General features: G+C 37.8%; 1 protein-coding gene across 6 annotated transcripts; it reads right to left on the bottom strand.

Annotated features, from left to right (window-relative positions):
* Window positions 1-1,681: 1,681 nt before the first annotated feature.
* Window positions 1,682-7,740, bottom strand: LOC103426837 (probable disease resistance protein At5g66900). Of its 6 annotated transcripts, XM_070808725.1 has the most exons (7): window positions 5,492-7,102; window positions 4,520-5,338; window positions 4,002-4,405; window positions 3,351-3,706; window positions 3,036-3,241; window positions 2,022-2,887; window positions 1,682-1,899 (listed from the first exon to the last, which is right to left on the bottom strand). In XM_070808725.1, exons 2-6 carry the CDS (start codon window positions 5,169-5,171, stop codon window positions 2,046-2,048), a joined length of 2,460 nt encoding a protein of 819 aa, XP_070664826.1. In that variant the 5' UTR covers window positions 5,172-5,338; window positions 5,492-7,102; the 3' UTR covers window positions 1,682-1,899; window positions 2,022-2,045. The 6 variants fall into 6 exon arrangements, with proteins under 6 accessions (XP_070664826.1, XP_070664811.1, XP_070664819.1 ...); XM_070808710.1 differs by lacking the exon at window positions 5,492-7,102 and adding an exon at window positions 7,414-7,740 and having other exon boundaries at window positions 1,682-2,887; window positions 4,520-5,195; XM_070808718.1 differs by lacking the exon at window positions 5,492-7,102 and adding an exon at window positions 7,139-7,358 and having other exon boundaries at window positions 1,682-2,887; window positions 4,520-5,215.
* Window positions 7,741-10,117: the final 2,377 nt, after the last annotated feature.

Raw genomic sequence — 10,117 nt, 5'->3', positions numbered from 1 at the left:
CCACAATCTTATGAATACACCCCATAATTTATTTTTTCAGTTAAATTTCCATTTTTACCCTCGAATTAAGTTCTGAAGTACAAATAAACCCCATCCACCCCCTTATGTCGACTGTCAACCTCCACAGTGTCTGGGCAAAAAATCTTAGCCCCTCACCATGCTCTCTCTCTCTCTCTCTCTCTCGGTCTATTAGAGAGTCGATCTTGACTGTCAACTTCTGCTACATGGGGGGTTTTTGGCTGTGCTGATATTGATGCAGATACCTCTTATATGGGTGGCCTATGGCCGTCGAGCTAGCTTTATTGCTGTCATTTGTTTATGGGGATGGGAGGGCTTCAGAAAAATGGGGGACAAATCTAGAATTTTAGAGGCACATTTTAGATGTGGGGTGTATTCATAAAGATGTGGGTGTTAATAAAACAACCCAACATAAAAACACCTGAAACTAAAAATTACATAAACAAAGGCTATTATCAGCCATAAAAAACACACTGGCTATTATGATTAGCCATAAAAAATGTCTTGAAATTAATCTTATCAGCCATTTGTATTAAAGCACCTTCTTCATACCAACTGATGCAGGGCGCAATGGACATAAATGAATTAAAATGATAGATAGAATGGATAGTTAGGGTCCAGTATCTCCTAGTGCAAGGAGAGACCTAAAAACCCTACGAACTTTGGTTCTAGTACCTGCCTACAACGTAGACACTAAAAGAACAAAGATGTAGACTCTTAAACAAGAGAAAGGCAATAAAAACGAGTTTACAACTCAAACATCAATATGACAATTCAAACAACTTCTCCACTTTCTCATGTTCCGTTTGGAATTTAATCTTTTCTTGATAACATTAGATTCATGAAGATATAGAACATCATATATGTTATCATGCTTGCATATCCACCATTTGAGTTAGACAAAAAGAGAAGAAACTTGGACAAAAAAAGAAGTAACTTTGACAAAAAGAAAGGAAGTGACTTAGACAAATCTTTTTTAGGCTAATTATTGTGGATGTTTCATCACAATAATATGATTATAATTACGATAAATTGCATTTGAGTGCACATACAATTTCTAGCAAACATCTTGATATTTTTAACTTTGAAAAGGGTAGACATAATTCGAACAATATAAAAAAATTCTTTTCTCCAAGTAAAATTTTGTATCGTGATAAGCAATGAACGATTCCCAAATATAATCATAAAAGTCACAGAAATGTAGAACATATTTTACCGCAAGTACCTAAACCATTGAACCCAAATCTTCATCACCATTGCATTCATCTAGAATCAAGGCAGAATCCCAATCGGCAACAAAATGAGCATCGATTTACCGAGTAAATTGAATTTCATTAGCTACTTTAATCATAAGCGTGTAACCTTCATCATACTCATCATAAATTGGTAGAGAACTCCAATCGACTAAATTATCGATTTCGTAATAACCTAACAATAGCAACATGATAACCCAAGAATCAATTAGGGCTTTGATACAAATTGACGCAGGGCACATCGGATAGAAACAAAATAAAATAATAGATAAGATTGATAGGTAGAGTCCACTATCTCCTTGTGCGAGGAGAGGCCTGAAAACCCTATAAACTTTGATTTTAGTACCAGCCTACAACGTAAAGAGTAAAAACAAAAGCTAAACAATCTCACAAAGAAAAAGGCACAAAACTGAAACAGATAAACACTCAGAGTATTTTCATAATAAAAAAACGTCCAACTCCTTATCTTACAGAAAGAAACGGTTTTTATAACCATTTTGTAACTTACATTCAAAATTTAATAGAAACTTAAAATGACAAAAAAAAACTGAAATTTACATATAGAAAGCAATCCAATCAGCCAAAAAAGGTCCAAAACAACCTGGCTATTATTAGGACCTACTAATGGCTGTTATTAAGTTCTTCTGATTAGTTATAGTCATTCATTTTATCCCATTGATTCAATAAATGCACTGGCCAACTGATCTGCATCACACACTTAAAACACAAACGACAGAGAGTTTGAAGAGCAGCGTTCACTGAGGAAACACAAGATCAGAACCGAGTCTTGTGGAGCCAATTTAGGTTCATATTCTCTTTGGCCACAGTTATCCTTACGTTGCTGAGAAACGGTGAGAAGGCTTCCCATAAATATTTTGTCTCTTCATCACAGACCACTTCCTCTAACTGCTCAAGATCCATGACTGATGGAGGCAGCTCTTGCAACCTTGAGCATTGTCTCATGTTGATCTTTCTTAAACTACTCATTTCACCAATGTCTTCGGGCAACACCTTGATGCTGAAGCAATCAGATATGTCAAGAAAGTTTGCCTTTCCAAGGTTCTTCATTGAGGTTGGAAGCTTCGACAGTTCTGAGCAGGATCTTAGCCTCAACAGTTCTAAATTTTCCAACTTTCCAATCTCTTCAGGCAAGGCAGATAGCTTATGACAGTTAGTAACATTGAGCTTCCTTAGTTTACTAAGATCACAAACCTCCACGGGCAATTCAATTAAATCACTGCAATAGTCGATGTTCATTTCCTCTAGATTCGGGAATGCTGATGAGATTGAGATGGAACAGTTGTTGAAAGCTTGACCAATGTTACACATGAACATGGATATCTTCTTCAGACTCACCAATTGAATGGGATTCTTGGTTATGGAAGGAATTGAGATGCGTTCTAATCTAATTCTCTTAAGATTTGGTAATGAACTCAAAAGTTGGAAGTTACTCAATTCAGCTGGTAAGAAACCATAATTTGTGACTATCACAGCCTTCAATTCACCCATGTTCACCACGGAATCGGGTAAAGCATAGTTCTTTGTCTGTAAATTCAATACTAAAACCTCAGCTTCTGGCATTTGCAAGTTGTGCCATTTTGTTGAAAACCCTTCATCTGCAAAGTAACAACTGTGAGTGTGGGGAGGAGAAACTAAATGAAAGTATTATTAAGACTTAATGTGCACACACACGTGCGTGTGGAATGAATATTTATTTGTGCATGTCTACGTAATTGCTAAAGCGAAAGGGAGAGATAGAACAACCAGTTGTTATAGATAATAAGCGGGCCTTCATCTGCTTCTGTTCTCTCCACCATTTTGGAAGTTTGTCTCCACATATGTCAATAATCAGTCTTTTTCTATGTTCTACCGGTCCTTTTTTTGTGTCATAGATGGCCAGTTCCCTAAGAACATCATGCTGGGTAACAAAGTGCTCACTATAATACCCGTCCCCCTCCATCTTGTCCTTCCTGGTGATGATCAAAACTAATTTTCTTAGAAGAGCTTCGATCAATCGGTCATGAATAAAGGGGAAAATCGAGCGAAAATATCATACAAGAGAAAATAAAACATGCACACCTTGTGACAACAAGATTAGCTAGACTTCGTTTGGTGAGCTCGTAGATGTTTGCAATGCACTCTATATCTGTATCTACATCATATAACTCTGCCCAGATATCAACAAGGGCAGCTGCAGCGATTCTTTGGTCTTCTGGAAATGAACCTAAGTCTAAGAAACATTCCTTGATGATTTCTTTATCTAAGGCATCCAAGCTTCGTTCAAGGCAGAGCAGCAATTCAGTCTCTGAATCAAGAATAGAAAAACCTTTAGACAATTCAAGTTCTCTTTTTTGCCATATCTCTATAGGCTCCCCACTAAGCGATCTCCCCACCACTGTAATAGCAAGTGGAAATCCCTTGCAACGCTCAACTATCTGCAGGATAATTTTCCAAAACAAAATCAACTAACTTTTAAGTTGCAGAGCCAAAATTCAAGTTACTAAGATGAGAAAATGGCTAAATAACTATATACAGTATTCTAATTTTAGTTTTAGTCGACAAGTAAGTATGCTTAGATGCATGACTACTCACAGGTTTATATGGTAAATGGATGTGTTCATTCGCTCAATTGTGGATGCTTTGCGTAAGGTGAACATAATTTCTTGATAATTCTCCAAAACCAAATCAACTAATTTTTTACCATACACGTGCGTTGCAACTAAAATGTACCTTTTCTGGAAGATCTTTTGGAATATGAGAGCTCTTATCTCCAAGGGATGCTGAATGATGAAAAAGTTTCATCGCATTGTCATGATCCAATGATTGCAAATAATAAGGGGAACCATATCCCCGAAATTCAGACCTAGATGTCACCAAAAACTTGTAATTTTCCGTTTTGAATTGATCAAACTTCTCCACAAGGGATTCTGATCCAGGCCAAACATCATCCAGGACAATCAGTAAAGGATTCTGCCCTTCTTCCTTCAGAAAACGTTGCAGCCACGTCGCTGTACTAACTTCGTTTTGGAAAGTAGGTGCTTGGAAACCCTTGCGTTGATAAAGATCTTGAACAATATTTTCTAATTTAGGCTTTTTTGAAACCGTGACAAAGAAGATGTTATCCTTGAATGCATCTATCCAGAGAAAACATAATAAATCAGTCATTGAGGCGTCATTTAAATCTGCCATAGTTGTACAAAGTAAAAAAACATAAACAATTCAGAGTGCTAACTTATAATATATGATACCTTTGATATCCTTGTCTTGACAAAACTTTGTAGCCAAAGTGGTTTTCCCACATCCTCCAGGAGCAGTCAGCACAACCATTGACACATTTTTGTCCTTTAGAAGCTTCCTCTTCAGTTCCTTTAGAGGAAAATCCAATCCAACCACGAGCGGCGGAAGTTGAGGTACGGCACACCAAGCTTCACTGTCGGGTTGTTTTGGTATCACCATATTCGATTCAATTCTGATGACCGCCTCCTCTACATTCTTCACCGTAACCGCGTTGTCCTTCACATCCCTTATTCCCTGAACTTTTAGCATGTCCAAAAGTCGTTGAAGAGATGCATCCCATTCAATCAGCTTGTTGGCGTACTTGTACCTTTTGTATACTAATACGCTCCACCATCGAATCTTTTTGCACTTTTGGACGAGATGTATGCCCTCCTCCAAATGTAGTTTCAAGTTTCTCAGTTCCTTATCCGACAGGTCCAATTTCTTGTTGGATCTTTCTATATCTTTCAACAATGGTTCCAAAGAGTCTAACCTGAATTTGATGTTTTTGAGTAGGGGCTTAAACATTACATTCTTGGTGATCAGCTCCTTGAGGACATCGTACAGCGCATTGACTAGTGTTCCGAGACCAGCCCCTCCGAAAAGGCTGCCTGCTCCACTCATTCCTTGATTCTTAACAACAAAAACCTACACCAAAATCAGAAAAACTTACAAAAGTTTCAACCTAAAATTTACGACAACAGAAAATAACAGGGAAATCGGCTGATGAAATGATCAGTTTTTCAGTATGTCTTCGATATTTGAGATTTGATTTCGGACCATTTGAGCCACTTTCCCAAAACAACAACAGATTAGAAACTTGGAACCCAAAATAAAGCGATTCAGAAAACAAGCAATACAGAGTTGGATATTCTCTTACGTTGTTGGTGATCAAGCAAGATAGGATAAACAAACTATCTGGGAGTTGGCATAGAAATACTTACTTCGAAGCTCGATAGAAATTTCGGAGTTGGAGCGCGTTGACTTTAGCAATAGCCGATTGAGTGTGGAGGGAGACTTGGAAATTAACCAGGAAACTGCATCACCATGCCTGGGAAACTTCGTGGCGAGAGCGAAAGAGATAATCCAACAACCATATTGCAGGCAGATGGCGACCAGAATTGTATCTTTCTCAGAAAGTATTGCTTCTTATCGTATTAAATTGTGAAGGCAAGTTTCGAAAGGCGACAACAGCATAGAGAGCCAATGAGCAATATATGACTAATATTTAACAATTCCTCCTACTTGCAGCTAATTGCACTTACGGTCGGCCACCACACGGATATGCGCGTGGACAAGCCGTGAATTGGAACGCGCGCACGCGCGCACGGAACGCGTGCAAGTCGGGAGGATCCTGCGGACAAGGGTCCGTCAGCCACCCAACTGACCCCAATTACTCATTCTTTCATCCAACGCCAGTGATTCATTGGATTGATGGTTGATCCAACGATTCAAGATCAAATTTTATTTTATTTTTTTATTTTATATTTATAAATCATTGATTTCAACGGCTGAGATTTAATATAATCAAATCTAAAGTTAAAAAAAACTAAACGGTACAAATTTAAATTCAAAGATTAAAATAATTTTAAAAAAAAATCTTTAAATCAAAATTCATCTAAAAATTCTATAAATACCTATGTATTTATTTAAACATCTACACAAAATTCACTTTTCTCCTACAATTCTTCCTGTTTTTCTTTTTACCATCCTTCTAAATCATTTCTTCCAATTTCCAAATTTTTCAAGACGGTAAAAGTTCATATTAGAAGTCGTAATTGGTAAAATGAGGAAGAAGTTACTTTGTGCTTTGCCATGGATTTGTATTAGCGAAGATAGTGTCGTTGACGCGAATCAAATTGAAAAGGTTTTGTGGGTTAAGGTCGTTAATAAGTTCAATGAAAACTCCAATACCAACCGAAAAGAAGTTGGTAGTGTTTACAATCTATGGAAGGTTATCAACAAAGCATGGACTTTATAGAAGGGATGCGTGGGGAGAGTTGTGATTGACATGGCTAGTGGTAGGAGCGTCGTAGAAGTGGTGAGTGTCAAAATCTTATTTTCCAACTAATTGTATTTATGTATTCCTTGTTGTGCAGAAGGCTTCACAATCGAGTTGTTTTGGGATCACCTGATTCAATTCAATTCTTCCGACCGCCTCCTCTATAATCTTCACCGTAACTGCAATGTCCTTCACATCCCTTATTCCCTGAACTTTTAGTATTTCCAAATGTTGTTGAGGATATTCATCCCATTCAATCAGCTTGTTGTGGTATTTGTACCTTTTGGCTCCGCTCCACCATGGAGTCTTTTCGCACTTCGGAAGGAGCTGTATGCCCTCCTCCAAATGTACTTTTAACTTTTCCAGCTCCTCAACCGGAAGATCCAATTTCTTGTTGGATTCTTCTATATTTTTCAACACTGGGGTCAAAAGGTGTAACTTGGATTGGATTCGTTTGAGGAGGGGCGTAAACATTACATTCTTGGTGATCAGCTCCTTGAGGACATCATACAGTCACACTGAATGCTAGCCCGAGACCACCCATTCCTTGATTCTTAACAACAAAAACCAACACCAAAATCAGAAAAACTTACAAAAGTTTCAATCTAAAATTTACGACAACAGAAAATAACAGGGAAATTGGCTGCTGAAATGATCAGTTTTTCAGTATGTCTTCGATATTTGAGATTTGATTTCGGACCATTTGAGCCACTTTCCCAAAACAATAACAGATTAGAAACTTGGAACCCAAAATAAAGCGATTCAGAAAACAAGCAATGCAGAGTTGGATATTCTCTTACGTTGTTGGTGATCAAGCAAGGTAGGATAAACAAACTATCTGGGAGTTGGCATAGAAGTACTTACTTCGAAGCTCGATAGAAATTTCGGAGTTGGAGCGCGTTGACTTTAGCAATAGCTGATTGAGTGTGGAGGGAGACTTGGAAATTAACCAGGAAACTGCATCACCATGTCTGGGAAGCTTCGTGGCGAGAGCGAAAGAGATAATCCAACAACCATGTTGCAGGTAGATGGTGGCGACCACAATTGTATTTTTCTCAGAAAGTATTTCTTCTTATCCTATTAAATTGTGTAGGCAAGTTTCGAAAGGCGACAACAGCATAGAGAGCTTAATTGCACTCCCTCTAATCTTTGGGGGTAAATCTCAAAATTTAGCCTGTATTTCCCCTCTTTATTTTCATTCCAACCCTTGGAGGGTCTCACATATGCGCGTGGACGCGTCCTAAATTGGCCAACCGCGTAAACCGAGACGTGCCGCACGCACGAAACGCGTGCCCAGCTGAGTCCAACGACTCTTTCTTTCATCCAACAACAATGATTCATTGGATTGTTGGTTGATACAACCGTCCAAGTTCAAATTTTATTTTATTTTTTAGTTTTATATTTATAAATTTATTGATTTCAATAGTTGAGATTTAATATGATCAAATTCAACAATAAAAAAAACTGCAATGGTTCAAATTTGAATCTAACAGCTAAAATAATTAAAAAAAAATTCTTTGAGTCAAAATTTATCCAAAAACTTTATAAATACTTACGTATTTGTTTAAACATCCACACAAAATTTACTTTTCTCCTACAATTCTTCCAATTTTTCTTTCTACAATCATCTGAAATCATTTCCAAAATTTTCAAGATGACAAAAGATCATATTGGAGGTCGTAATTGGTAAAATGAGGAAGAAGTTGCTTTGTGCTTGACATGAGTTTGTATTAGCGAAGATGATGCCGTTAACACGAATCAAATTAAAAAGGATTTGTGGGATAAAATTGTTGATAAGCTCAATGAAAACTCCAATACCAATCAAGGGGAAGTTGGGAGTGTTTACTATTGGTGGAAGGTTATCAACAAAAATTGCACTTTATGGAAGGGAAGCTTTGAGAGAGTTGTGGTTGACATGGCTAGTGGAAGGAGCACCGTAGAAGTGGTGAATCATGCTTGGGACATCCTCAAGGATTGTCCGAGATAAGGAACCCATGCGGATCAACAACGAGAAAAATTATTTGCTAGTGAAGACGCAAGCACAAATGTTGGTAATGAAGGATCCCAACTTCTTCTTTTCCAAGGCCTCCGGGAAGAAATAAGCAAAAATAAGCAAAGAGAAAAGGGAAGATGCAATATCCAATTGGTGCAACGATTTCTTCCGGGTTTGCAAAATTGTCTAGACGCCAAGACTCTCGAGAGGAGGAAGTGATGCAAATGTGATTGGCCTTTGAGAAGCAATCGGAAATGGAGCAAGAAAGATTCGATTTTGATATGATGAGGGAAAACCTCAACAAATAAACTCCAAATATTAAGAAGTTCTCCTATGATAAACAAAAGGAAATTATGCGAAAGAATGGCACAAAGAGTATCTTTCAAGATGATAATTCATATCAAGCATATATCCCAAGTTCACCATCAAATCCACCAACAAGTCAAGATGGTCAATATTATTGCGATTAGTAATTGTTGCATTAATTTATATGTAGTTTGTTGATGCACAAAACGGAAGGTCTTTGAACAACGTAAATCCGACCGTGAATCATGCAATCGCCCAAGAACACAAAGATGTATTGTGGTTCACCCCAATGTTTGGGCTACGTCCACACTGATGTTGCTTGTATTTCTCTGTAACTGTATGTATGGATTACAAGCTCAAGGGGAGTCCCTCTAGGAACAGAGTGTTGTCTCTGAGTTGTTTGAGACTTGTATGTTTTGGAAGTATCCCAAAGTCTGATTTGTGAGGGATGAGGAGTCCCCTTTTATAAAATAAAGGGCTCCTCCTTTTACATAATTATGGGCTGGGTAATGAGGCCCAATATGTGTGGTACCAACAAAGTTTATTAATTATCATTTGTTACATTTTATCATCACCGTTCTCCTTCTCAATGCCATATATGCTCAACAAATCTCCTTCTAGCAAGACATCTCATGTACTCACTCAGTGTGACCCCATCCTCTTAGGTCTTGTATGTGGTTGCAGCGAGATATTCAACGTCTCTTGCCATAGCCTTAGCATATATTGGTTGGTCGCCATCCACATCTTCATCAGAATCTTCTTCAATTTCTACGTATTCATCTTCAACAATCATGTTATGCAAAATTATGCATGTCATCATGATTGAATTGAGGTCTTTCATACTCCAGAATCGTGCAACCCCTCCAACAATGACCCATCGAGTTTGTAGGATCCGAACGCTCTCTCATATTTCCTGTAAGACTCTTATTTCCACAAAAACAATTTCATCTTTGCACTATCGGAACGAGAATAACTTTTCAAAAGGTAGACCAACTAAGATAAATATTATCAGTTCAGTAGCAACCTAGCTCATATCTATTATCATTTACCTTGTACCTCCATTCCGGTTGCCATCCATAGACAACATCTTCAAACAGGGAGAAGACCAAATAACATTGATATCATTGTTTGATCCAAAGGTGTCGAAGAATGCATGTCAAATCCAAGTGTCGTAAGATGTCACAACCTCAATCACAATGGTTGTTTTGTTGTGAAGACCTTTAAATTGGCATGCTCAAGAAATTTGACAATTCTTCCACTCCCAATGCA

This window comes from Malus domestica, chromosome 02 (assembly GCF_042453785.1).
Source record: "Malus domestica chromosome 02, GDT2T_hap1".
NCBI classification, from domain to species: Eukaryota; Viridiplantae; Streptophyta; class Magnoliopsida; order Rosales; family Rosaceae; genus Malus; species Malus domestica.
The sequence above is the reverse complement of the archived record's forward strand: the minus strand, read 5'-3'. Positions and strand labels throughout refer to the sequence as shown.